General features: G+C 56.7%; 1 protein-coding gene and 1 non-coding gene across 35 annotated transcripts in view; both read right to left on the bottom strand.

The window, feature by feature from the left end:
* MEF2D (myocyte enhancer factor 2D) overlaps window positions 1-23,754 on the bottom strand; it is a 54,831-nt gene that overhangs the window by 5,022 nt on the left and 26,055 nt on the right. For 10 of the 34 annotated variants that reach the window (XM_040652374.2, XM_040652373.2, XM_040652370.2 and 7 more), the window contains 10 exons: window positions 22,585-22,846; window positions 19,066-19,269; window positions 13,643-13,780; window positions 13,359-13,493; window positions 10,456-10,666; window positions 8,635-8,691; window positions 6,117-6,307; window positions 5,812-5,832; window positions 3,102-3,231; window positions 850-1,096 (listed from right to left, as the gene is read on the bottom strand). In XM_040652374.2, coding sequence (XP_040508308.1) covers window positions 850-1,096; window positions 3,102-3,231; window positions 5,812-5,832; window positions 6,117-6,307; window positions 8,635-8,691; window positions 10,456-10,666; window positions 13,359-13,493; window positions 13,643-13,780; window positions 19,066-19,269; window positions 22,585-22,638 — 1,388 coding nt within the window. In that variant the 5' untranslated portion in view covers window positions 22,639-22,846. The other 24 variants (XM_040652388.2, XM_025143422.3, XM_040652387.2 and 21 more) reach the window with 13 other exon arrangements.
* MIR12251 (microRNA mir-12251) lies at window positions 18,202-18,263 on the bottom strand. Its single transcript, NR_162015.1, has one exon. It is a non-coding gene; the product is annotated as a microRNA mir-12251 (primary transcript).

Raw genomic sequence — 23,754 nt, 5'->3', positions numbered from 1 at the left:
GCCCTTTGCCCATCCACAGAATTCATCACCCACGCTTTAGTGTGACCACGACATCTCTGCAAGGTCAGGACCTGACCCTGCCAACCTCATCCCCGCCAGTGCCGGGGCAACGGCCCAGGGAGGAGCCCAGAGCAGCGCCCCAGCACAGCACCCCAAAGGCAAAGAGCATCCAGCAGTGCTCAGACTCACCAATGGGTACAAAACCATCAGAGCGTGGGGCTGCCTGGGCACTGCAGAGCTCCTGACCACAGGCTGCAGCGTGCCCTGGAGCTCCTGCTGAGCAATGCACGGTGCTCTGAGCAACTTGTGCTACAGCCAGGTGCAAGCAGCTTTCCCCTGAGGAGGCTTTGGGGCTTCCACTGAACTCTTTCCCTTCAGTCCCTGCTTCTTTCTGTCCTGCAGTCTCTGAGCAATCAAGGGTGAGTTCCTCACATCTTTCCTTTGACTGCAATACTGTGAGAAAGCTCTGTGAGTGGAGACGCTTTATTTCCAGCTCCATTTCAGAACACCTGCTCCAGCAGGAATCTGCACGGGTGTTTCTTCTTGGAGTAAACCAATTCATTTTCCGTGTCACAAATAACCTTCCCTATGCCGGCAGGACCACTACTAGCAGTTCCCTTATCTGCCCTCCATGCCCTCTTCCTCTGCTGTGTGAGGAGGAGGGAGCAATGCTCCCGCTGCACCTGGGCAGTCAGCTCCAAGCCACGGCTCTCAGAAAGCAGCCCCCAGCCCTGACCTCGCCTGGGGACTCCCAGTCACCGCTGGGACAGCAGTGCCCAGTTCCCTCTGCATAATTTGATTACCATTTGTAACATCGACTGAGCGGCCCCTGGGGCTCATTTCACTTACATTAAATTTCCTAGTGATACAGGAACCAGGTGCTGCTGCTGCTGCTGTTGCTGCTGCTGTTGCTGCTGCTGCTGCTGCTGTTGTTGCTGCTGCTGCTGCTGTTGCTGTTGTTGCTGCTGCTGCTGCTGCTGTTGCTGCTGCTGCTGCTGCTGCTGCTGCTGCCAGGCAGAGATGTTGCCAAGGGACAACCCACCAGGTGAGCTGAATGCTGGCAGCGAAGATAACTCAGCACTCGTCAGCTGATAATCTGGAAGGGAAGGAGGCCTTCAGTCATTTCAACGTCAAGGCTGCTCTGACCCAGCCCTGAGCACTGCAGGAAGACAGAGACCCACCCGAGAGGTACAACAGAGCTGTGCCTTTCTGGGGAACAGCACAGGGACTCAGCAGTTTCATAGAGGTGTTGGCCACGAGAGGTGACTCTTCCAGCTTCAAGGCTTTTACTGCCCAAAACACGAAAACTGCAGTGCCCTCGATTCTCTCCAGTGCCACACAACCACGGACATACATGTGCAAATGCACGCACAGAGGTGAAGGGGACAGAAACAGTGCCTTACAATCTGCACGTCCACCCTACCGCCAGTCTGAGCAGCTGGCAGAGAGGGTGCAGTACCAAATCCCCCCTTGCACCCCCACCCTGCCCACAGGACCATAAGGAGCAGGGGGGGCAGGAGACGCACCCACCCTCTGTGTCCCAGTACCATTTCTGCACAGCCACCACTGGCTTCTGAGCATCAGCAGATGGCGCTCCCTACCCATAGGAGCCCAGGGGATGGAGGAGGCCAAGCAGCAAGGAGCCTGCCTCGAAGCAGGACCCACTGCAAGGAGCTGCACAGCCCAGCAGGAGGACCCAGCCCAACACTCTGCAAGTTGCCAAGGTGGCAACTCCTCAGCTACACAGCACGGGGAAGGAAGCTGCTCTTCCAAGAGACGGCCAAAGCTTTGATCGGCCCTTTCCTCAGAGCCACGTCTGCATCTGATAGGGATGCACACTCGATGCTGATCTGCCCTCACCCTGCTCCTCCCCACTGCCTCTGTCATTTCGGGTGCCTGTGGTTTCAGCTTCCCCACCCCTGCAGCAGCAGCAGCAGCAGCACACAAAGGAGGCTGCGAGGCAGCGAGCAGTGCTGGCAGGCTGATGGCAGGCACTCCCTGCACAGCAGCACCCCCATGCAGAGATTCCCACCAGCGCTGGTCCTTCCACTTCTGCCAACACCCCCAGGCCTGACAACCCTGAGCAGCACAAGAGAGGGCACACAGCTCCCGTAACCTCAGCAGCCCCACGGGGAGATATCCCTGGGTTAGAAGTGGGAGGAACAAGGAGCAGCACCCTGGGTTTGGTGCAGACATCTGCACCCCGTAGCAATGCGAGCCCTGCCAGCCCTTTGGCATTCAGACATCCCAGCCACAGGCGCCCGGCTGGGAATGGCTTTTCTGCCTGCGGCTAAGCTGCAGGAGGAAAATAAATACCAAAAGATAACATCCAGCTCTCCCCCTCACCCCCTCAACGAGGCTTGTAGCAGCGCAGGGCCCAATTAAAACCTATTTTGGGGACTTTAGCAACACCCAGACTCGTTGGTGGCCTACACCGACTTCCACACGAGGAGAGGAGTCAAACAGGCACCTCCTGGGCTACACCTACTAATTATGTGAGGGAGTTCCCAGCACGCCTATCCCGGGTTCTTCCAGACGAGCAGCTTTCTGCATTTTTTCCAGTTTTTCTCTGAGCGAACGCCACAGTGAGCGATGCGGGAGAACATCCCCACATCACTCCCCAGTGCCCCCGGGGGGGTTGGGCAGGCTGCAGGTGAACGGCCCCTTTGCTGGAGTTGCCTCGGGCCAGCACACACCTCACCAGCCCTACAAGCAGGACGGTCTGCATTCTTTCCAAACTTTTGGGTCCCCAACGCTCATTTTCATTAAGCCCCTATTACAACATCACTCGCAGCTTTCGAGAGCCTTGAGATGGGCGTAGCTGCAATTAGCATCCACTTAAAAGCACCTTCACGCTGCCAACACCTTGTAATGGGCTACGGCATGAGAAGCATGCCCTCACAGCCCTTCTGGATACAACTGCGAGCTCCCATTCTTAATGTAATGAGTTTCCCCTTTGTTTTTCATCTCGTGAAACTCTTGGCCTCGGCCACATCTGGCAGCGGTGAGCTGCACCGGGCGCTCTGCAGCCACTCAGGGAGCTCAGGGCACGTGCAGGAGGTGGCACATCTCCCACCGTGGTGCGGTCGCAGTGCCCTCACCTGTGTTGTATGCGGTCGGCATGGCGGAGAACGGCAGCCCCTGTGTCAGCAGGCTCGGGGTGGCAACAGAAACAACCGGCGTGGTTAGAGAGTGAGTCGCTTGGGAGACACCTAACCGCTGCGTGTTCTGCTGGGGAAGCAAATGGAGGCTGTTACGAGGCGGCACGCTGCACCCCGAGCCCCAAACCCCATCGGGTTCCAGACACCCACAGCCTCCGTGAAGCTCATAGGCAGCTCAGGGAGTGCTGCCCTCCGATCGCTTTTCTGCTCAGGGCTGGGGGTTGTCTGCACGGAGGGCATCTCTGTGCTGCAGCAGAGGGGTGCCTGTCTGTAAGGCACTAACCCTTACAGCTCCCTGTCCGTGCTAAAACAAAACCAGCCACTGTTTCCCAAAGGATGCACATGACTGCCTTCACTGCACTGGGAGAAAACCACGGTGCAAAATCAGTGCCTGGTGCTGCACAGGGCTGCTGCCTCCTGCAGCACTGGTGAGACCCCGGCCTCCAACACAAGCTGCAGGCGTGAGGCACAGCTCTGAGGATTGTAAAGGCGCTGTGGCATCCTAGAGACCAGTTCTCAGCAGCCCCTGGGGTCGGTGCCCTCACGAGGTTGGGGTGACTCAGGCATTAGCAGGGTCCCTGGTGGAAAAATCCTGCACTCATCTGGGTGCATGCCAGCCTCTCCCCGTGGTTCTTCAGGCAGTTACGTGGGCAGATCTACGGGTCAGCTTCAGCCCTGTTTACAAGACAGATAATCTGGGCTGCCTCTGCTGATCTGATTTAAATCAGACTCAAGAGGCTTGCCTCTAATCTGCAGCACCCCAGCACACGTCACCCTGTGAAGCCTGGGGCAGTGCCCAGCTCCCAGCACGCCCAGCACAAGGCTGCTGCATCCCCTGGGGCACGGCCTGCACTGGCATGGCAGCACCCAGGGCAGCCGTGGAGTTTTAGGGCCAGGCACGGGTGTCTGCACCAACAGAGGACCCTCCTGGGGTGCACTCAGCACCTCAACCCTGCCCTAGAAGGGTCTGCAGCACCCACATGCTGCCGAGCACCCAGGGAAGGAGATTAGCTCGGTGCTAATTGCTAAAGAGCTAAGGCTGTCAGAGGTTTTCCTGGCTTGCATCCCGCTGGCAGTCACCCTAGGGGGTGCCCACTGCCCCATGGGGCAGGGATGCTGCAGGGAAATGCTGTTGTCAGGGTTTCAGCCCCTTCCCCAGAGCCCGGGGCGCGTGGCCCTGCCACGCTGCAAGGCAGCACCCAGCTTTAATCCCAAACCACGCAGGCAAGAGGTGCTGACATGTGCAAGATGCCACACACGGGTTGCAAAATACCCCGAGTCGCAAGCTGCCACTTGGGCTTGTTACAAAACCATGCAGGCATGCTCCCAGGTGAGACGGCTGTGCACTGGTGGAACAGATTCCGCCCTGTGCTTCCAATGGGAAGCAGCTCGTGGCATGCAGAAACACGGAGAGGGGGTCACCTCCCTGATCCTGCTAAAAGCAGCACCACGGCTTATACTGGGGTGGCTGGGAGCACCCTGAGGACAGCAGGAGGGTGACATGCCGTGGAAAGGAGAGCCAGGATGAGAGCTGGGAGTAACATGCAGGGAGAGGAAGCAGGGAGGTGGGCGACTGCAGCACTGAGCCTGCAGAGCAGCTGTGGGCAGACGGCCCCTGCCTGCAGAGCTGTGCAAAGCTCCCTGTCCCCCTCCTGGATTTTGTCACCTCGCTGCCAGCTGGGGTTGGGCAAGGACCACGTTTTGCTGCCGGCAGAGTCAGCCTGGCAGCTCCAATTAAAACTGTTCATGCTAACCTGGCTGATTTTAGCCTAAAGCGAGCTGCTCCTTCAGGCAATGCCCTGCAGCAGAGGGGAGGGTGAAGCAGAGGTGCTGGCTGTTTGGAGCCTGCAGGTGGGGAAACCGAGGCACAGTGCTGCCAGGGATTCAGGTAGGGGAGTGAGGTTTGTAGGGCATGGAGAGGAGCAGAATTCAAGTCTGCAAAAGCCTCGGTCAGCCCTGGCCCTGGCCAAGTGTCTCCTTGCAGGCTGTGAGAGGTCCTGCCTCACTCCTGTGCTTTTGGAAAGCTTTTCCCTGGCCGTGTTTGCTGCATCCTACAGTGGCTCTCGTCCTTTCCTCACTGCGCTGACCTGTCGCCCATCTGCCCTGCACCAGAATAGCAACAGAACAGGGTGAATCATTGCCACAAACAAGGTGGTGTTCACTTTGCTGGCAGAAAGGAAAAAAAAAAAAAAAAAGCCATAAAAATAACACAGAAAATTGCCTCTGTGCACAAACAAGGGCTGGTGCATGCATGAGCCAGGCAACGGATTCACACAGGCTGTAAATAATATCCTCAGAGGAAAATAGGAAAGAGCCTGTGCTACTCCCCATCCCTGCTGGGGGCCAGGTTTCCTCATTGCCCCCCACGGGGACAGCGGTGCCCGGGTGGGCTGTGTGGCACACAGGCATATGGGGCACGTCCCTAGGGAGGATGAAACACCTAACAGCTCATGTGACAGCCTGCAGCTCAGCTCTTCCTTCTGATTTGTCTAAAAACAAGGGGGTTTTTTTAGCTCCCAGGAAGAGTGCAGCGACATCCATGCTGCGCTCCCAGCAGAGGGGCTGCCTGGCCAAGGATGGGATGCAGGGACAAACGGGACGAGCAGCCCACATCACAACCCCGCCGTGATGCACGCTCAGCGTCACTCACCAGAGCCAAGTGATCCTCCGTCTGCCCGCACGGGAATGGGGAGAAAACCAAGAGGCACCATTACAACCCGCTGCCCTCACCCACCGCCGCACCCCGCGCTTGCCGGCCGCTCGCGGGGACGGGGCACGCGTTGCACGCCGGTGACGCTCGTGCACAACTGGGGGCACGCAGAGGGCTCGGTGCAAAGGGAAACGCAAAGGGAAATCCTCCCAGCTCCCACCGGCACAGCGGGGGGGTGGAAGCGGTGCCTGCACCAAACCCGCGCTGGTGCCAAAGTCCCTGCAGTGCCGCGCGGCGCCGCTCACCAGGTGGTGCATCAGCCCTTTGCCGCTCTGCGAGGTGATGACGCGCAGGTCCGGCTTGCGGCTGTTGGAGGCGAGCTGGGTGCTGTGGGGTGGCGGCGGAGGGGATTTGGCCGGGATGATCTTGCCCAAAGTGCTGCCGTTGGAGACGGGAAGGAGACCGGGGGAGGCACGAGCACTCACGTAGCCGTTGCCTGCGGGAGAACGGCCACAAGGTGAAGGCGGAGTGGTGGTGAACACAGCAAAGCTGCCCTGGGTGTGCAGAGCGGGGATGCAGCCCCGAGCCCCATGCGCCGAGCAGCTCCCTGCCTGCAAGAGCACACGGGCATCACCGCAACACTGCAGGCGTGCCTTCAGCACGACCCATGCACGCTGCTCGTAGCAGGGCACCAGGGCCCTGTCGAGGCAGCTAATTACTCTCACGTTCACTTTTGAAGCTGCTTTTTGGCAGCAGAGCTGCAGAAAGGGCTGTGGGCAGAGCGGAAGACCCGGCGCACCGATCCCACTGCCCCTTTGAAGATCTGAGAGTCCCTCCTCCTCCTCCCGCTGCCCCACTTAAGGATTTTATGTGCAAAGAAGAGAAGGCGAGGAAAAAAAAAAAAAGAAGAAAGGGAAGGAAGAAAAAAAAAATTTAAAAAGGAAAAGATTTGATGAACATCAGGAAAGGAATAAATTGGATCAGATTACTGTTCTGATGAGGGTTTTTTTTTTTTTTTTTTTATGAATAGGCCCCAAAGATAGAAAGGCATTTAGCAATCACCAGGATTCAGCCCTCATATTCACTGCACGTTAGACCAGGAAAAATAGGTCGCTGATTGCATTATTAATCACATCTACCATTGCTCTACATCTGCATTTCAGCTGGCGGCGGCGATGCTGCAGCCATGGCAGGTGCCCACTGCCGCCCCAGGCCAGGCACGCTGGTGATGGGGTGACCCTGGTGAGGGCACAGCCTTGTCCCCAGCTCTGAGATGGGCACAGAGCCCAAAGGAAAGTTAAAACTTGAAGCTCTCGTTGCTAAGATGGCATTAACGCCAGCGCGCATGCATGCAGCTCCTATGGCAACCATAAATTCAAGGTATGTTGCCACACAACCGTGGGCAGCAGTTGGGGTGGGTGGGGAGGCCACCGGTGCTATGGGGTTGGCATGGATGTGCCTAATGAAGGAAAACACGTGCCCCCCACTCCTGCCAGAAAAACTACATGCTGCTCTGCGTGGGGAAAAATCCACCGATGCAACAACTTGAAAGCATAAAGATGCCCAAACGCAGGGAGGCCAATGGCTGCGGCGAGCACAGGGGTGGGCAGGGTGCCTCCCCCAGCTGCAAGGTGCTGCATGCCACGCTGCACAGGCAGCAGGGGGGCACGCCGTCTGCATCGCTGCAGAATCCGGGTTGCAGCCACCCGCGGCTGATGACTCAGAAGCTGCAGGCGACCTTGATGCTGCAGAGCGTGCGAGGAAGAAAGGGGACAGGAGGACGAGATGCCCCCTGGGCTCCGGTGCTGGGGCAGGGAGCCCCATGGCTGGGGGGCAGGCCGGGCTGGCTGTCCCCACTCCTCACTCCCGTTTCCTGGAGCGGCAGCAGGAACGCGGGGAATGCTGCGGTGCTGCGGTGACGTCAATGCTGACATTCAGCGGCTCTGCCAAGCTCCGCGCTGCCACGGCTGCTCACAACAGCTGACGTGGGGGCGGCGGGTGGCTTTGGGGGGCAGCGGGGTGGGGAGGTGCAGCACCACAGCCCCCCCCCCACCTCCTCCCCCTCCCAGCAGAAGCCACCTCATCCTCACATGGGCTGGCAGCGGTACAGAACCGCTTCCGGACCAGTTTGGGTTTCGCTGGGGTAATGCCAAACGCCATGCTTCTCCAGAGTGAGGCTCCGGCAAAGCCATCACCAAAAGGGACCATCAGAGTGCAGGGCTCTGCTCGCCTGGGACGGCAGGTGCCAGGGGCTGTGTGTTGGCTGACCCAAGCCACGGGCAGGAGGCATTATTAGCTCATTTTATAGCCGGGGAGCTAAGCCACACGGTCTGAGTTGAGTTAGCGCTGGGGCTCTCGCAGTGGAAAGGGGCCTTAATGAGCTTTTTTTCCTTGCTGTAAAGTTCCTTTATAGGGCCCAAGTGCATGGAGGAACCAGGTGTTAAGTGACTCAGCCGAGGTCAGCAGAGGAGTGGGTTTCAGCTCAGGGTGCTAAAGCCAGGGCTGCCTAAATCAGGTCCTCTTTTGCCTGCCAAACGCCAAAGCTCCTCAGTTTGTAGCTCTTCCAAAGAGCAAGGATGGACCTCAGCCCCACAAAACACACCACCTCCCTATATCTCTAATGGAACATTGCAGACAGGCTGGCCTGAAGCATCTCCGGCAAAGCCTCTCGCTGCCAAACCCTCCTTAGCACTTCTCCATCCACCAAATGTGTTGGGTTGAAAGGAAAACACACATTCCTGTGCTATTTATGGGAAATGGAGGCACAGAAGAGAGAAAAGAGCCCAGCCTGAGAGTGTCAGCCCCACACCACTCCTCACTTACCCACGGGGCTCGGGCAGGCTCCGTTGGTGTTGTTCAGGTCACCCCCAAGCATCGCCCCTGCAAAGCAATCAGAAACAATGGGTCAGGGCCACGCTGAGCATCGCTCCTGGGGGAGGGAGGAAGCCAAGGAAAATCAGCAGTGCTGCATTCCCAGCAAGAAAGTCCCGGGCAAAATGAGCAGCATTCCTGGTGATCAGGTTTGGAAACAATATCCAGGCAGATCCGTTTCCTTTGGGTAGCAGCCAGGCGGTACAGGGGCCTGGTCCAAAGCACACGGCTTGGAAAACACTGTGGCTATTTTGTTCCAAGCCTTCTGGAGGTACACAGGGACCGTGCTGCAGGGAAATGAGCCCCAACAGCGCAGTGTGAAACACTATCTGCCCTGTAACGTTTGCACCGAATGGAAACCACCCCTAAGGCTGCCAGCAGTGCTGCAGCACTGCCTCCCATGGCTCCGCTGCACAGAGGTGAATGCTTGGACAGCACTTGGAAAAGCAGAGCATGGGCCTCAGGCTGCCCAATAACAGACCCAGCTCCATCACCCCCGAGACAGGAAACTGCCTCCAGCCACTGCTGTCAAAGCAGGGCTCAGGGTGGCAGCAAGCCCTTGAAAGCAGAAGTACCAGAGTGCTGCTGTGCAAGAAAGGCATTTGTTCCCCACGTGAAAGCGTGATCACGGGTGTCGGGGTCCCAAAAATACTTTGCAGCTTGGCAAAAGGGTACAGAGCCCCTAGAGCATGTGCTTCCTTCAGGGGATGGGGATGCAAAGCAGGGTCCTGGCTGCACTGAAGTCCTTGAGTAGATGGCACCAGTGAGTGCTGAGCAAGCTCTGCGCCAGCACTGCCTTTGCTTTGGAAACAATAACGCAGCTCTCTGCTCTCCTCTTGACTGCATTGTTAAAAAAAATAATAATATATATATATATATATATCTATAAAAGAAATAGCTTGTCTCACATGCAAGGGCCTGGCTCCTATAAACAGGATTTCTTCCGTGTCCCAGGCAGTGAGTGAATGAAACGCAGATGGTTGGACTTGGAACACCTCAGCACTCGCAACCACAAAATTATTCCCCCTTGAAACAAATGTTTCGTGAGCTGGATGGAAACTGCAAGCGCCGAGCAGGCTCTGCCTTACAGCAAAGCCTCTTTTTTTCTGCAGAGGCCAGCAAGAGGGCAGGAGTGATGCCTACAGACGGATCCACGGTGCAGGAGGGAGATGCTGCTCTTCAGGAGCAGCAAAAAGATCCCTTCTCCTCTGAAGCCTGGGGCCCTGCTCCTCCTTTCAGAGAGCCTGGGCAGCCACACCACCACCCCCCTCTGCCATTTGCAGCCCAAACGACTTTTACAGACCATCTGCAAGGACCAAAATAGCAGGCAGGGGCTTTCTGCGTGCTATTATTATTTATGATGGCACCGTGGGAGAGCCAGGCTGTGGTCACATGTCCCCCTCGCCGCGGGGAGCGCGGGTGACGAGAGCCTTTCCCCAACCTGCTCTCACCGCTCCACGCCAGTCCCCGCTGGAAAGGACCACTCCTCGGATCTGTCAGCAGATCTGTGTGAGTAATCACTCAGCGACCAACTGCAGCCACCGCAGGCCGAGGCGAAAAAAAGAAAAGCCCTTTTTAGGCAGCGGTCCCACGTCCCTGGCGGTGCTGGGACACAAGGAGCCAGCCCTGGGCTGGGAACGGCACTGGGTGACTCAGCCCCTCGCATTGCCTGATGTGAAATATCTCGACCTGGAAAAGCAAGGGTGCTCCTTGTGCGGGGAGCGGTCGCTTGGAACCCTGGTCTTATTGCAGAGGGGATGTAGGACCACTCACCTGCACTGGCTGGCCGCTGCGGCAGCCCTGGGGACACCGTATTCCTCTGCAGTGTTGGCTGCTGTGGGGAGAGGAGCCGGGGGTCGGTCAGCGACGAGGTCACCAAGGATTGGGTCACCAACGAGCTGCCCGGGCTGCTGAACTGCAGTGTGTTCTGGTTGGTCACGGGAACCGTCACTGGCATGGCAAAGTTTGGCGTGGGCACTGCGGACTGAAGAGAGAGAGCAGGAGGTGAAGGGGAGCGGGTAGATGGAGGTGCTCACTTTGCAGGCTCCCAGCAAGTGGGGGGGGCAGATCCTGCATCGGACCGGCAGCACCGTCCCACGGCTGCAGAGGAGTCAGTGTGGCCACGCCATGTCCCCACACTGCTGTGCTCCCATCTGCATGCGGCATGATGTACTCATCCATTCCAGCATCCTGGGGCAGCACTGGCACAGGAGCCCAGACAGACCCCCCCCCGTCTGGAACAGCACAGAGTCTGCCTGGACACATCACAGCTTTGCCACTGGCTGCTTTCTCTTTCTTTTCGGCCTTATTTATTTACCCGTCATGTTTTCAGAGCTCAAAGCGACAAAGAGGGGAGAAGTGCTGTTGGGTGCCCCTTGAAGCACTGCCCTCTGCCCCTCTGCAGAGCGGCACTGAGCCCCAGGGACAGGCTCTCACCGCCTCGTGCCCTCCAGGTGACACTGAGGTCTGTCCTTCCACCACCAGGAGCTGTGGGGCAGGAGGAGGAGATGACCTGGTGAGAGCAGGAGGACAGCTCAAGCCCTATCCTTGTCTGCAGGTCGAGGACCAGCTTCACCTACCAGCGTCCCCACGGGAACCAGACTCACCGTGATTATCCCATCAGCCTTTCTTATGTCACTGATTTGCTCTTCATTAACAGGAACAGGCACCTGCTTAGAGGCTTTAGCAGGGGCTTTGTTAAAATCCCACTTTAATTTGCCAAGGGCTGGGAAAGCAGAGCACCCCGTGCACCAGGCAACACCCAGTGTCCCCACTAAATGCAACAGTAGGGGTGGAGGGAGCCAAGTACCCAGCACCATGGTGTTATAGGGTGCTGCTCGCAGTGGCTGAATTCCTTTAAGGGGAGAGGAGAGGAGGGGAGAAGGGACAGTGCTCACCCAGCTCGCTGCTGGAAACCCTCCCACCCGCTCAAGGGCATCCTGTCCTTCAGAGATCCTGTGGCCCCGAGCTGGTGCTGCAGCATGGCTCCAAGGGCTCTGGGGACTGGCATGTCCCCTCCCAGGGCTGTACAAGCCTTAACACAGCCCTGGCCCTGCTCAGCTGCAAACAAAAATAAAAAAGGAGGGGGGCCATGGGGAGCCTGGCAGGTTTTGTTAGGTGTGTGAACGGTGTGGCAGCATTGTGCAATAAATCACTGTAAGCACGTGTGTGTGCGTTCCCAGAAGAGGGAATGAAGAGCAAACCCGGTGCATCACATCCTCAGCAAGGATGATCAGAGAGCAGCGTCCAGCCCCTGCATCTCCACACTGCTGCCAGGCCAGCGTGCAATTGGGACCCAGCACCACTGCCTGGGGGCAGCTGGGGCAGAGGGGCTGCCAGGACAGGCTCACACCTCAGTCTAAAATCTGGGGAGAAGATGCACACGTCAGCCAAGCCCTAACGATGCCTGATTTTGTCGAAAGCCATTGCAAACACGCTCCGAGCGCAGAGGACTCTCCATAGCAAACACGGCTGCTGTTAGCTAACGAGCCCAGTTAGTTCTCATCGCACACAAAAACACTCCAGCTGGTTAAAAAGGAGAAGCGTCACCTTCAACAGCACACGCTCCGCTGGAACCGCTCCATCCCCACTGCACAAGGGGGTTTAGTCGGGGAGCCAGACGCTCTGCCTTGAACCCCCAGCACCCGAATGCCCCCTGCCCAAAAGCACAGGCAGGCCAGGGCTAGTGCAGGGGCTGCGAGTGGGCAGAGCTGTGCCTTCACCCCAAGCAAGCCCTGGTGGGGCCAAAATCTCTTCCCTAACGAGCCAGTGCCACCGAGGCAAAACACCCCGTGCACACCGTGCTCTGCAAGCTGAGTCAGCAAAACCGAGGGGGATGGATTTCAAGACCCAATTTTCTTGAAAAGCCAGAATTTTTAACCTGTGTGGGCTCGCAAAGCATGGAAGGGCAGATACTTTCTTTTTTTTTTTGGAGGGGGCTGTGTAATTTCCTAACGCCGCATCCAGCCCTTCAATATTAGCCTCTCCGCTCCCAGCAGCGTTAATGATGGCTGCAGTGACACGGGGCTAATCCCACTGAAGGAGGTTTGCCTGCACCAACAGCCCTCGCTCCCACTGCTAACAACTAATTTGACACACGTTCCCCCTCCCGTCTTCTGACACAAATCCCTTCCAGCACTGTCCTGATGCCACCCCGCTGATGGGCCTGGGATCACGGGCTAAAACCTCACTGGATTTCTGCCATGGCCACCAGCTGCCCTGAGGGCTTGATGGATTTGGGTGGAATTAAGGCAGAATGGCCCAAAGCGGGCTGACCCAGTGCTCCTCCCTGCTGGCTCACAGGGACCTGGGGCTCTTAACCCAGGGAAAACCCCTTTTGGGGGCAAAAGGGTGGCCAAGGAGGCTCAAATCCACTACTCACGGCCAACGGGCAGAGGCAGCCCTGACCCAGAGCCCAGGGATGCTGGAGCTGGCTGAGTCGCCCAGGGGCTGCTCCCACTTCTCCAGGTGGGAAACCAGAGGGTCCCCAACAGCTCCTGGTGCCGCTTCCCCCAGAGCCACTTTCCCCCCTTTTCTCCCTTAGTTTCCTGCCCCTCTGGGTGCATTCGGGGCCCTGGTTCCCATGGCACAGCACGGCTCCAAAGCAAAGCCATGCAAGACCTCCGTCACCCAGAGGCAGTCGGGGCGGGATGGGCTGCAGGCCACCAGCTACTCACTGCGAGCCGGTAACTCTGCATCATTTTATCAAACTCCTCATCAATCTTTTTATATTTCTCCTCCGTCTGCGGGGTCAGTGCAAACACTTCATCCCCTTCCGGGCTTTCGCACTCCCTGTGCTTCTTGTTCAGCGCCTGTGTGATGTGTGGAGGGGGGGGGGGGGGGGGCAGGGGGGGGGACAGGGGTGTTGGGGAGGGAGCGGGGATGAGGTTGGGGGGGAAATCGAACAGAAGAAAAACAGAACAAATAATGAAGGCTTTCTGGCCACGGGGCAGCTACTTACACCGTATCGCTTGAACAGGATATCCAGATCCTCGCTGCCTTTACGGTATTTATCCTCCATCAAGGGGCTCTGGTCTATCGAGTCATCTCCGTCGGGTTCCGGGCTGTCACAGCCATTAAAACCTTTCTTTCTTAACGTCTGAAAACACAATCAGGACAGTTTGAGACCTGGGACTGGTGGGGTTCCCCTGGAACGCCCCCGCAGCACAGCAGCAGGGCTGGCCCTAGGACCCTTGTGCACCAAGGTGGCATTGAATGATAGGGACGGATGGACAGACAGACAGATGGAGGGAGAAACTCCCCGGATCTCAAAAGATCTGCGTATGCTGCTGCTGAATTTGGACCCATACGAGCTCAGATATGTGGGTTTTGTCACCTCCGGTCAGCGCAGTGACAAGGAGGGGAAATAAACCTCAAGGATGGGGCTGCACCCTCCCGCTAGAAATAACAGATAAAACGTTATTGCACGTAGGAAACAAAGGCAAAAAGCAAGCACAGGTCGTGGTTACCTGGGTGCTGTGCTCCCGTGTGCAGGAGTTGGTGGTTGCATGGCGGGATGGGCACTCAGCAAAAAACCCAAGCAGGGTTTGGGCAAAAAGTGCCTCTTTTCACACGCAGCAGCCAATCTGCAGACTGCGTTACGCGTGCAACATTTAATCATTTTATTTTCAAAATACCAAAAGCAATTAGGCGTTATTATGGAACCGTCGCTTGCCAATTTTTTTTATTTTTTATTTTAAGTCAAAGCTACAGAATTTCCTGGAATTCTCGATCCCTTTTCATGCCAAATTCAGCAGGGGGAAAAATAAAGGCCTTGACAATTCTCCTCTCCTCTTCCTAAACAGCTATAAACATCTCTGCTTCGAGGCCAACACATCCCGGAGCTGCTCTGCTCTACCTGGAGCCATATGGGCAGCGTGACTTCCCCAGAAGCTCTTTTCCTCCCACTGCAACCCCAGCAAGCTTCCCTCCCTCCAACTGAAACCCCTTCAGCATCTGCACCCGTGCTTCAACGTGAGCCACCTTCTACGTCATTCAGGCTTGCAGAAGCCAACACCATTTTGCCAGCCGTCGTGCTCACGTAGTAAATTTAGCAGCAGTAGCAAGGGAAAGCAGCAGATTCAGACGCCACCTCTCCAAAAGAAACAACGCTTTCAGCACGCATGCTTCACGTCTCCTTCTTTGGATTGCACCCACAGTGATGTCTTCACACGCAGCAGCAGAGCATGGGGGTGTGTGAAGCCCCACTTGGTGCTGCCATACCCCCAAATCCTGGTTGGTGTCATTCGTTTCCCCTTTACACAGGAGGGGCAGCTTCAGCAGAACGCACTCTACTGGCATGAATGGAAGCACATGCAATCCGTGCTGCCCAGACATCAGTTGAGTTGCTGGGGCTCAACTCAAGGGCTGAGCCAAAGGGAGGTTCTCAAGGCCGCTCTTTGAAGGCTCCTGAGGATTTTTCCCAGTTATTTTGCTATTTCTGGGCATTCTCGTTTGTAAAAAAAAATGTGCCATGCTCTTGCACAGGGGAAGGGACGGGCTTTGCCTTTTTTTGGATTTTTTTTTTTTTTTTTGCAAAATTCTTTCCCCAAATCTTTTGTTTCACCGATGCAGCTGGAAAGTTGAGTCTCCCTAATTGCTTAAAAAAAGAGATTTTCCTCCCCCTCTCTCTTTCTCTCTCTCTTTCAGAGGCAAAGTGGAAAACATTGTTCCATGAGCCATGGAAGCAATGAAGCTGTGTTTCCTACAGATGCGTGCAACAGGAGCTGTGCTAGGGAGACTCTCTGGTGTCTAATAAGGGGCTGTGCCCATGCTGCGGTGTTTCTCCTCGCAGGCATCGTGGCCAGCTGTTCCACCCATCTCCGTTCACAAAACCTGAAGGAAATCCCTCCTTCCTAAAACCTACAGCACTGAAACGCAGCGGAAAACGACCTCTTCTCATTTAACACCGATTTCAACTGAATTTCTTCACCTCAGAAAAATTTCAAAGGATAAAACCAGGGTGAGAACACCACATCACCAAAAAAATGCCCTCTCCTGGTGCAGTGCTAGTTCGGTGGCTGCTCCCACCTCATTCAGGAGTGGGTTTTAACCCAAGGAGGGTGGGAGAGCAGCAGGAAACCCAGAGCATGTGAGAGGAAGCAATGCTCGGCCAGGATGCAGCCAACTTCCCTTAAAGGAGGGAGGCTGCAATCTAAACAGCTCCTGACTTTGGGGAAGGATGGAAAGGAACAGGACGCAGTGCCCCTGCACCTCTCGCAGCGACGGAAGGGGGAGTGAGGCAGGAGCCAACCCTGCTGCCATACAGCCAGGGAAAGCAGAGGATGTGCTGCCTGACCTGGAGCATCCTGGTCCCCACAGCCCTGTCCCGTCTTCATCCCTCACCAGGAGCTGGCACATCAGCTGGGCTTCGGGAAACGAGAAGCGACAGCGAGGAGCAAAGCCGGCGTGATCCGCAGCCAGGCGCGCACGTGGCACTCAGCGTGCCTGTCTGAGGCCTCAGCCAGGCCCCGCGATTAAGGACCACCCCCCCTCTCTCCCCCTCACTGCAGTCAGAGAGATTTTCTCAGACTTAAAAGCTTGCAGCAGTCAGGACTGGGCTAGGAAGGGAGCGGAGGGGCCCAAACCCCTCCTGCTGCACTGAGTGCCTCATCCCAAGAGCTCGCCTTCACTGCTGCCAGCCCTGAGCCCCTGTGCCATGCAAGGCCCCACTGCTACCAGGCCCCAACCTCTGTGCCATGCAAGGCCCCACTGCTACCAGGCCCCAATCTCTGTGCCATGCAAGGCCCCATTGGTGCCAGCCCTGAGTCCCTGTGCCATGCAAGGCCCCATTGGTGCCAGCCCTGAGTCCCTGTGCCATGCAAGGCCCCATTGGTGCCAGCCCTGAGTCCCTGTGCCATGCAAGGCCCCATTGGTGCCAGCCCTGAGTCCCTGTGCCATGCAAGGCCCCATTGGTGCCAGCCCTGAGTCCCTGTGCCATGCAAGGCCCCACTGCTACCAGGCCCCAATCTCTGTGCCATGCAAGGCCCCATTGCTACCAGGCCCCAATCTCTGTGCCATGCAAGGCCCCACTGCTACCAGGCCCCAATCTCTGTGCCATGCAAGGCCCCATTGGTGCCAGCCCTGAGTCCCTGTGCCATGCAAGGCCCCACTGCTACCAGGCCCCAATCTCTGTGCCATGCAAGGCCCCACTGCTACCAGGCCCCAATCTCTGTGCCATGCAAGGCCCCACTGCTACCAGGCCCCAATCTCTGTGCCATGCAAGGCCCCATTGGTGCCAGCCCTGAGTCCCTGTGCCATGCAAGGCCCCACTGCTGCCAGGCCTATGTCCCTATACAGTACGAAGCCCTGTTGACACCAGGCCTGAAGCCCTGCACTGTGCAAGGCCCCACTGGCCAGGCCTGTGTCACCTTCTCCTCATACCCCTAAGGTGCTTCTGGAGGCACACAGGGCTGTGTCTCTCCTACAGGAATGGGACATGGGTGTCACACAGAGGCAGTGACCCCCTTCAGCCACTCAAACATCTCCAAGCAAATGCAGACCTCACAATCAGCTTTGTCCCTTGCCCATGGGGCAGAGCAGAATCCTGGCCCCGCTGATGTGCTTGTCAAGCTTCCCACCATGACCCGAACCTCCAAGAAGTCATGCTGTGAAGATCTGATAGGTGAGACATCAAGAACCTGCACAGAACTGGGGCTCCAGCAAGACCCAGTCTGAGTCCAGCCAAGTCAACAATCAGGAAAGGTCCTGGCAGGGTTTGGAACAGAAAACAGAAACATCCTAGAGCAGTCCAAGCCCTGTTGCATGCGAGGAGAAGGGATGAGGACGAGGATAGATGCCTGAGTGGCTCTGAACCTGCCTGAACAGGATCTCAGAGCAGATGACAGCAGCTCTGCTGGCGAGACACGCCGAGCCTCGGCTTCTCTCTTCACCATCAGCCAGTGTCCTTCCGCTTCCATGTTCCTCCCTCCAGCTTTGGATGCAGATCCATCTTTTCATGTGGTGCAAACACAGCATTTCTTTGGGTGCCAAGGACTGCGTGTAACTCGTCGGCTTGGGAGTGTTTGCATCTTGGACCATAAGGGAACAGAGAATGCTGCCCAAAATGTTTACGGTATTTTTAGGCTGAGACAAATCTGTTCAACGCTGCGAGCTCCAGTATGAGCATCCTGGGGAGGCTGGGCAAGGTTGCACCAACGAGCAAGGCAGGGAACCGTGGCTGTGAAATGCAGCAACCGAGGTGCACGGGGCCCTACTGTTCCCAGGACAGGGCTACAACCATTGCTTCAAATCACATCCAGAAATGGCATTCTGAACAATTTAGGAAGGTCTGCAAAGGCCCATGGAGCAGACAGGTGCTTGTTGGCTGCCTGGTGCTGAGCAGGAGCGCAGAGGACAGCAGATGTTGGTTCAAAGCGCTCACAAAGAGATGCTTCAGGGAGGTGGAAAAAAAAAAACACAACCCAAAAAAAGCCAGATTTTTTGAGCTAGGTTGTGGGATCGTCTGTTCTTTTCTTTACGAAATCAAAGCCTGAGGTTGCTGAATTGCACCAGAGGGCTTCAAAGGCAGGGATCGCAGGTCCAAGTGGCAGGAGAGGATGGTCTGCAGCCTCCTTGCCATACAAGCCCCAAGTGACTAACGGCTCCACCGGTGCTAATTGATGCCCGCCCATAATGTCAATAATTACCCAGGCAGCCCTCGCATTTGTCTGAATTTGCCCATGCGTAAAGGGAGCTGCCCACACACAGCTTGCAGCTGATGAGTGACACACACGTGGTTCCATCACACCATCGCCACGGTGTGGCTGGGGAGCCCAGCGAGCATCCTGGGCTCCAGGATGGTGACACGGGAATGAGGAGGATGTAGTGGGGATGACCTGAGTGGGCTTACCGAGAGCAGCCTGAAAGGTTTGGAGGCTGCAGGGGGAGCAGTGGGTGTCGCCAGCCTCGGGCTTCAGCAAGGGTTGGACACTGTGCCCTTGTCATCCCCACCACAGAGCTAGGTCAGACAGGATTCACAAAATGCATCTCCATCAAGCCAGTGGGAGGCAGGCTGTGCTTTGAGCAGAGGTCAGAGGAGACGCACTCAAAGACCCCCCCCAGGCCCACGCCACTTGCTGTTAGCTGCTGGTGCCCTCCTGCAGCCCCACTGCGTACAAATGACACAGCCCACAGAGGCAGCTGCAGCCCTGCGAGACGCCTCCAAAACCCAACCTGGTTTACCTGGAAAATCCCACAAAGCCACACTGCACCTCCATTTCACAGCAGTAAATCAGCACATAACTCCAGATGGCGTCCGGTGGCACCAAAGTTTGACCAAAAAAGATGCCAAATCAGCCTGGTGGTCCGCTCATTCCCCTCAGATCCTTCCCAGCCTCCTCCCGGCCCCAACCCTACTACGGTGGGACGTGGATGTGGCCTCACCTCAATGATGTCCGCATTGGTCCGGCTCTCATGGGGCTCGTTGTACTCAGTGTACTTAAGCAGCACCTTGTCCATGTCGGTGCTGGCATACTGGAACAGCTTGTTGGAGTGGTTGAAAATGATCAGGGCGATCTCGCAGTCGCACAACACGCTCAGCTCGTAGGCTTTCTTCATCAAGCCGAACTTACGCTTGGTGAAGGTCACCTGGAAGCAAGCAGAAGGGATTTGGGATCAACACCGGAGGAGAAGCCCAAGGAAGGTAACGGCAGGAGGACACCTCTTGTACTCAGCTTCCCCGAGTGGACAACAATCCCAAGCTCTCCTCTCCCACATCCCTCTTCTGCATGGCCCAACAGATTTGTGCTGACGCCTATTTTGGGCTCGCGAGGCAGACACTTCACAAGCGCAGAGATGATTATCAGCATTGGAAATTGCATATTGCCAAATCAAGAGAAAATAGATTTCAGCAAAATCCCCAGCAGAGCTACCATCTGTCCGGGGGCTGCGGGTTGCTGGGGGGTTTTAAGTTGAATATTCTCGCAGGGCAGAGCTCTTCCTCGCTCACCGCAGCAGCTTGGATGTCACCAGACCCCAGCATGGAAAGCACAGGTGCGAAGCGCAGCTTTGCACCCCAGAGGTCAGAGATCTGCATGTTCCACCTGCCAGCACTGTTTCCTGCTCTCCTGGCGTCTTGCACGAGCACTGAACATCTCGTGAAGGGAGAGCTGTGCATCAGGAGGTGGCCACGGCTAGGGCAGGGTGCAGGCTCCAAACCCAAGCAATTCCCAGTCTGCACCAACGCCCACCAGGATGCAGCTGGCCGGAGGGGTTGGTTTGGGGCTCCTCATCTCAGTCACAGCACCCATGGATGCTCCAAGCAGCTGCTGATTGCCCCTGAACCCCCAAGTGGAGAAAGGTGCAAGACGCCCTCTTAACAAAAAGCAAAAGGAAAGGAATAAAAAAGCATAGAGGGGAGGCTCCCACACTGCTTCAAGTGTGGGTGAAGCAGCACGCTGGGGCACAGGCAGCGACCAGCTGTGACGCCCTGTGGTGATGGAAGCTGCTCCCTTGCTGCCTGCGTGCAAGGTAGGGCTCAATCCCACTTAGGACCACAGTCACGGCATTGATCTTGAAGCTGAGCAGCTCCAGCCTGAGGCGTGGAGGGAGGAGCTCAATGAGACTTTGGCTCAGCAGTGCCACAGGAGCTGAGCCTGAGCTTCCCCAGGCATCGTCGCCGCAGCCTAGCACGCACCCAGTGACCTGTGAGCGCACAGTCCGTGCCTCCCTATCCCTGCTGCTGGAGCTGGAGCACATCTCATCCCTCCCAGCCATCTCCTGGAGATGATTAAGCAGTAACGAGATTGGGCTCTAATCACCTCACCCGCTGCTCCCCGCCACGTGCACCACTCGCCCCAGCTCCAAGCGCAAGCTCACGTGGCCAGTGGGCACCCCGCTGCCCTGCATCACCCAGGGATCCAAAACCACCGAGTGCTGAGGGCTGCCCTGAATTTCTCAGGATCCCCTCAGCTCTGAGGTCACCTACCCACAATGAGACAGCAAGCTGAGCAGTGACGGGCAGACCAAAGCATCAAAGGACCCCCATCTCTCTGAGAAGGAGGGGATGTTTCCCCCCCAGGGACATGGCACAGAAGCAAGCCTTTTTCTTGATGACCACAGCTCACCTTGCAGAGAAAAGCACAGATCTGCCCTTTAAGCAGCCCTGCCACAAAAGCATCAGCTACGCGTGCCCTATGCATCCAGCAGCTATAGGGCAGAGAAACACCGAACCCCGCTGCGCCATGCAAAGGGGCTGGGATGCACGTGGGCACGCGCCCCATCTCAAAGAATTAACCTTATAAGTCTAAGAGGGTAATCAAATCTCATGCTTCAGGGCATAAGCCGATCACCAAAGGGGTCAGGAAGGAATTACTGCCCCACACAGCCCTACGCTACCAGGGGATTTTTGCCTTTCCCCTGATGCAGACCATATTGGCCATTGCCAGAGTCAGCAGCCTGGCCCTGAAGGACTGATGGTCTGATCTGTTCTGGCAAATCCTCTCCAATAATTCCCCTAATGACATTAGAGACTCTTACTTGCTTTCCTCCCCTGGGTTTGGCTTCTGCTGTAATCCCGGTCCCCTCCACGCAGACTTGCTCTCCCTGCACCGTAAGGATGACTGTTGCTGGACCAGGAGAGCACAGCCACAGCAGGGAGGCTCTGTGGGTGACCTCCCATTTCCAGCACCCCCCAGCCACGAGATTCCCACCTCCAGATGGAATATCTGCCTGCAGCAGCAGCGGGAGAACAGTGAGCTGAAGCAACACAACCAGCCCAGGGACCCGAGGCTCACTGCACATCTGAGACTGTGGGAAAGGGCTGCAGACCCCCACACCACGGCCCCAAACGCCTCCCCCTGCTTTGGCTGCCGGCGCTGGCAGCAAGATGCTGCTTTCCCATCCTGAAGGCTTTATACAACAGTGCTGGGCCGTGCCACTGCCTCCAGCATGACCACAGATTTTCCACTTGCTGCAGCTCCAAACAGGGCTGGCTGCTTGCGTGCAGCACCGCGCTCCCCTGTGCATCCCCAGCAAGCACACCCCAGCTTCTTCAACAACCCCAAAGCCCTCCTTGCTGCTTGCAACGGAAATAAGCAGTGCCACGAGCAATCAGAGCCATTAGCGAAACCACTTTACACCCATCCTATCCCCTTAACCACCAAACAACGAAGAAAAGCTGCCATTTGCTATTGTTTGGCTGAGGAGCAACCGGATGGTTCAGCGCGTTCTGCTACCCACCACTTCTCAAGCATTAGGGATAGACAGCACCGTTTGTTTTTCCCGGAGGACAAATAAGAAAGCAGCAGAAAAGTGCAGCAGGACATGCACTGGACGTCCTCCACGTCCTCAGGAAATACAATGGTGGAGCAACCGCACAGCAAAGCTGCTCCAGCAAAGCGCTGCCACTCTGCAGCTTGGGCTCAGCAAGATGAAAATGAGGGAGAAACGATGGGGTTTCCCCCCCCCCCTTTGAGATGCATGGATGCATTTACCCACGCATGCACACACACGCGCGTGTGTCAACAGCTCAGCATCAGCGCAGTGAAAATCTGGCACGAGGAGGAAAAAAGCCCTGGACACATGTTAGCTCTCCATTGAAAAGCATTACGATTCCTTCAGAAAAAGGGATCCTTGTCGTGGCTGTTTCTCATTGGAAAAGCCTCGTGGAAAATGTCAAACGAAATAGGCTTTTTGCAAGAGAAGTGGCAGCTAAGTGGGGAAGATGCGTTCTTCTGGAAAGGGCTGAGGTGGGGGCAGCTCTGCGTTTGGGATTGGAAAATGGGGTGGTCTGCTGGGCCCGGGGCATCTGCTGTGAGCAGCATGAACCCACACCGTGAGGCTTAATATTATGAGCTGGATGAGAAAAGCAGAGCTTGGCCCTGAGGGGCGCAAGTGGGGAGTTAATGGGACCCTAAAAATGTGTGAAAATGGGTATATGGGGGCGGGGAGGGGGGCACCCACCTGCCGGTTCCGCTCATCCGTGATCCGCTGGATCTGGATCTTTTTCCTCCCCATCTTCTCAGGAGATCCTCACCGGAGCAGCACAGCGTCGCTCGGGGGGGGGGGGGGGGAGTGCGAGAGGAACCCCCTTTTAAAAACGTTCTCATGAAAAATGCACGGGAGAGGGAGCGATGAAGAACCAAAGGAAAGCAAACGAAACGGAGCTGGGCGCTCAGTTCATGGCACCCTCCGGCGAATCCAGTGGGGCTGAGCCATCAGAAACCTGCAGGGACAGAGGCAGAGGTGAGACCCACGCCCACCGATCTGGGGTGGCTCCCCCATCCCTCCCCATTTCAGGGAACCCCCCCAGCATGCCATCACTACCATCCACCCGGGACACGACGACTTCTTTTGCTTTTTTTCTTCTTCTTAACGAAGCCGCGAGCAGCTGGTGATTAGCTCAGGCAATTTAAACCCATCTCCAGTTCCTGCGTGCATCTCCAATGTTGAATTTTAAAATGCCTTTATTTGATTACTCGAAGTAAAGAAAGAAATACGTCTACGTAACCAGGCACAGAAACCTAATTCTTAGGGGCAGGGGGGGGGGAAGGAGGACGGGGAAGGAAGCCAGGCCAAGGCACCCCGTGGAACACAGCACCCCCAGCCCCATTCCTCATGCGATGGGTGGGATAAGGGACTGAGCGCCTTTCCCCTCTGTTTTTCTCCAGGTTCTTTCTTTGAGTGGCTGAATATGGGCAGCGATAACACCGCACTTAACGCAAGGGTGCCCCGTGCCAAGGCTCGGGCTGAGGGAAACGCCAGTCCCAGAATAGCTCCCTATCTGCCTCCACTTGGCAGCGCCGAGCACTTGGGCTGCTCACAAGCAATGCGACCAGAGAAAACCCAAAACCTGAGCTCCCGTCCTATCCCACTGCCCCACAGCCCCTCTCCAGGGACCCTCGCCCCATCCTTCACCAGCCCAGCCCCAGTGGTCCCCCTTCCCCCCCCACCCCCCTTTGTTTTTTAGGGTTCAGAGCTCTCTCTGTGAGCCATCTGCCCTATTTATCTTCATCATGCACCGCGCCGGGCAGTCTCAGAGCTGATTCGAGCACTGGACAGGGAGGAGGATGATGATCCCCCCCCCATCACCCAATGTTTCCTCCCCAGAGCAGCCAAACATTCAGAAGCCCG

Source organism: Gallus gallus, chromosome 25 (genome assembly GCF_016699485.2).
Source record: "Gallus gallus isolate bGalGal1 chromosome 25, bGalGal1.mat.broiler.GRCg7b, whole genome shotgun sequence".
NCBI lineage: Eukaryota > Metazoa > Chordata > Aves > Galliformes > Phasianidae > Gallus > Gallus gallus.
This window is presented reverse-complemented; position numbering and strand designations above follow the sequence as displayed.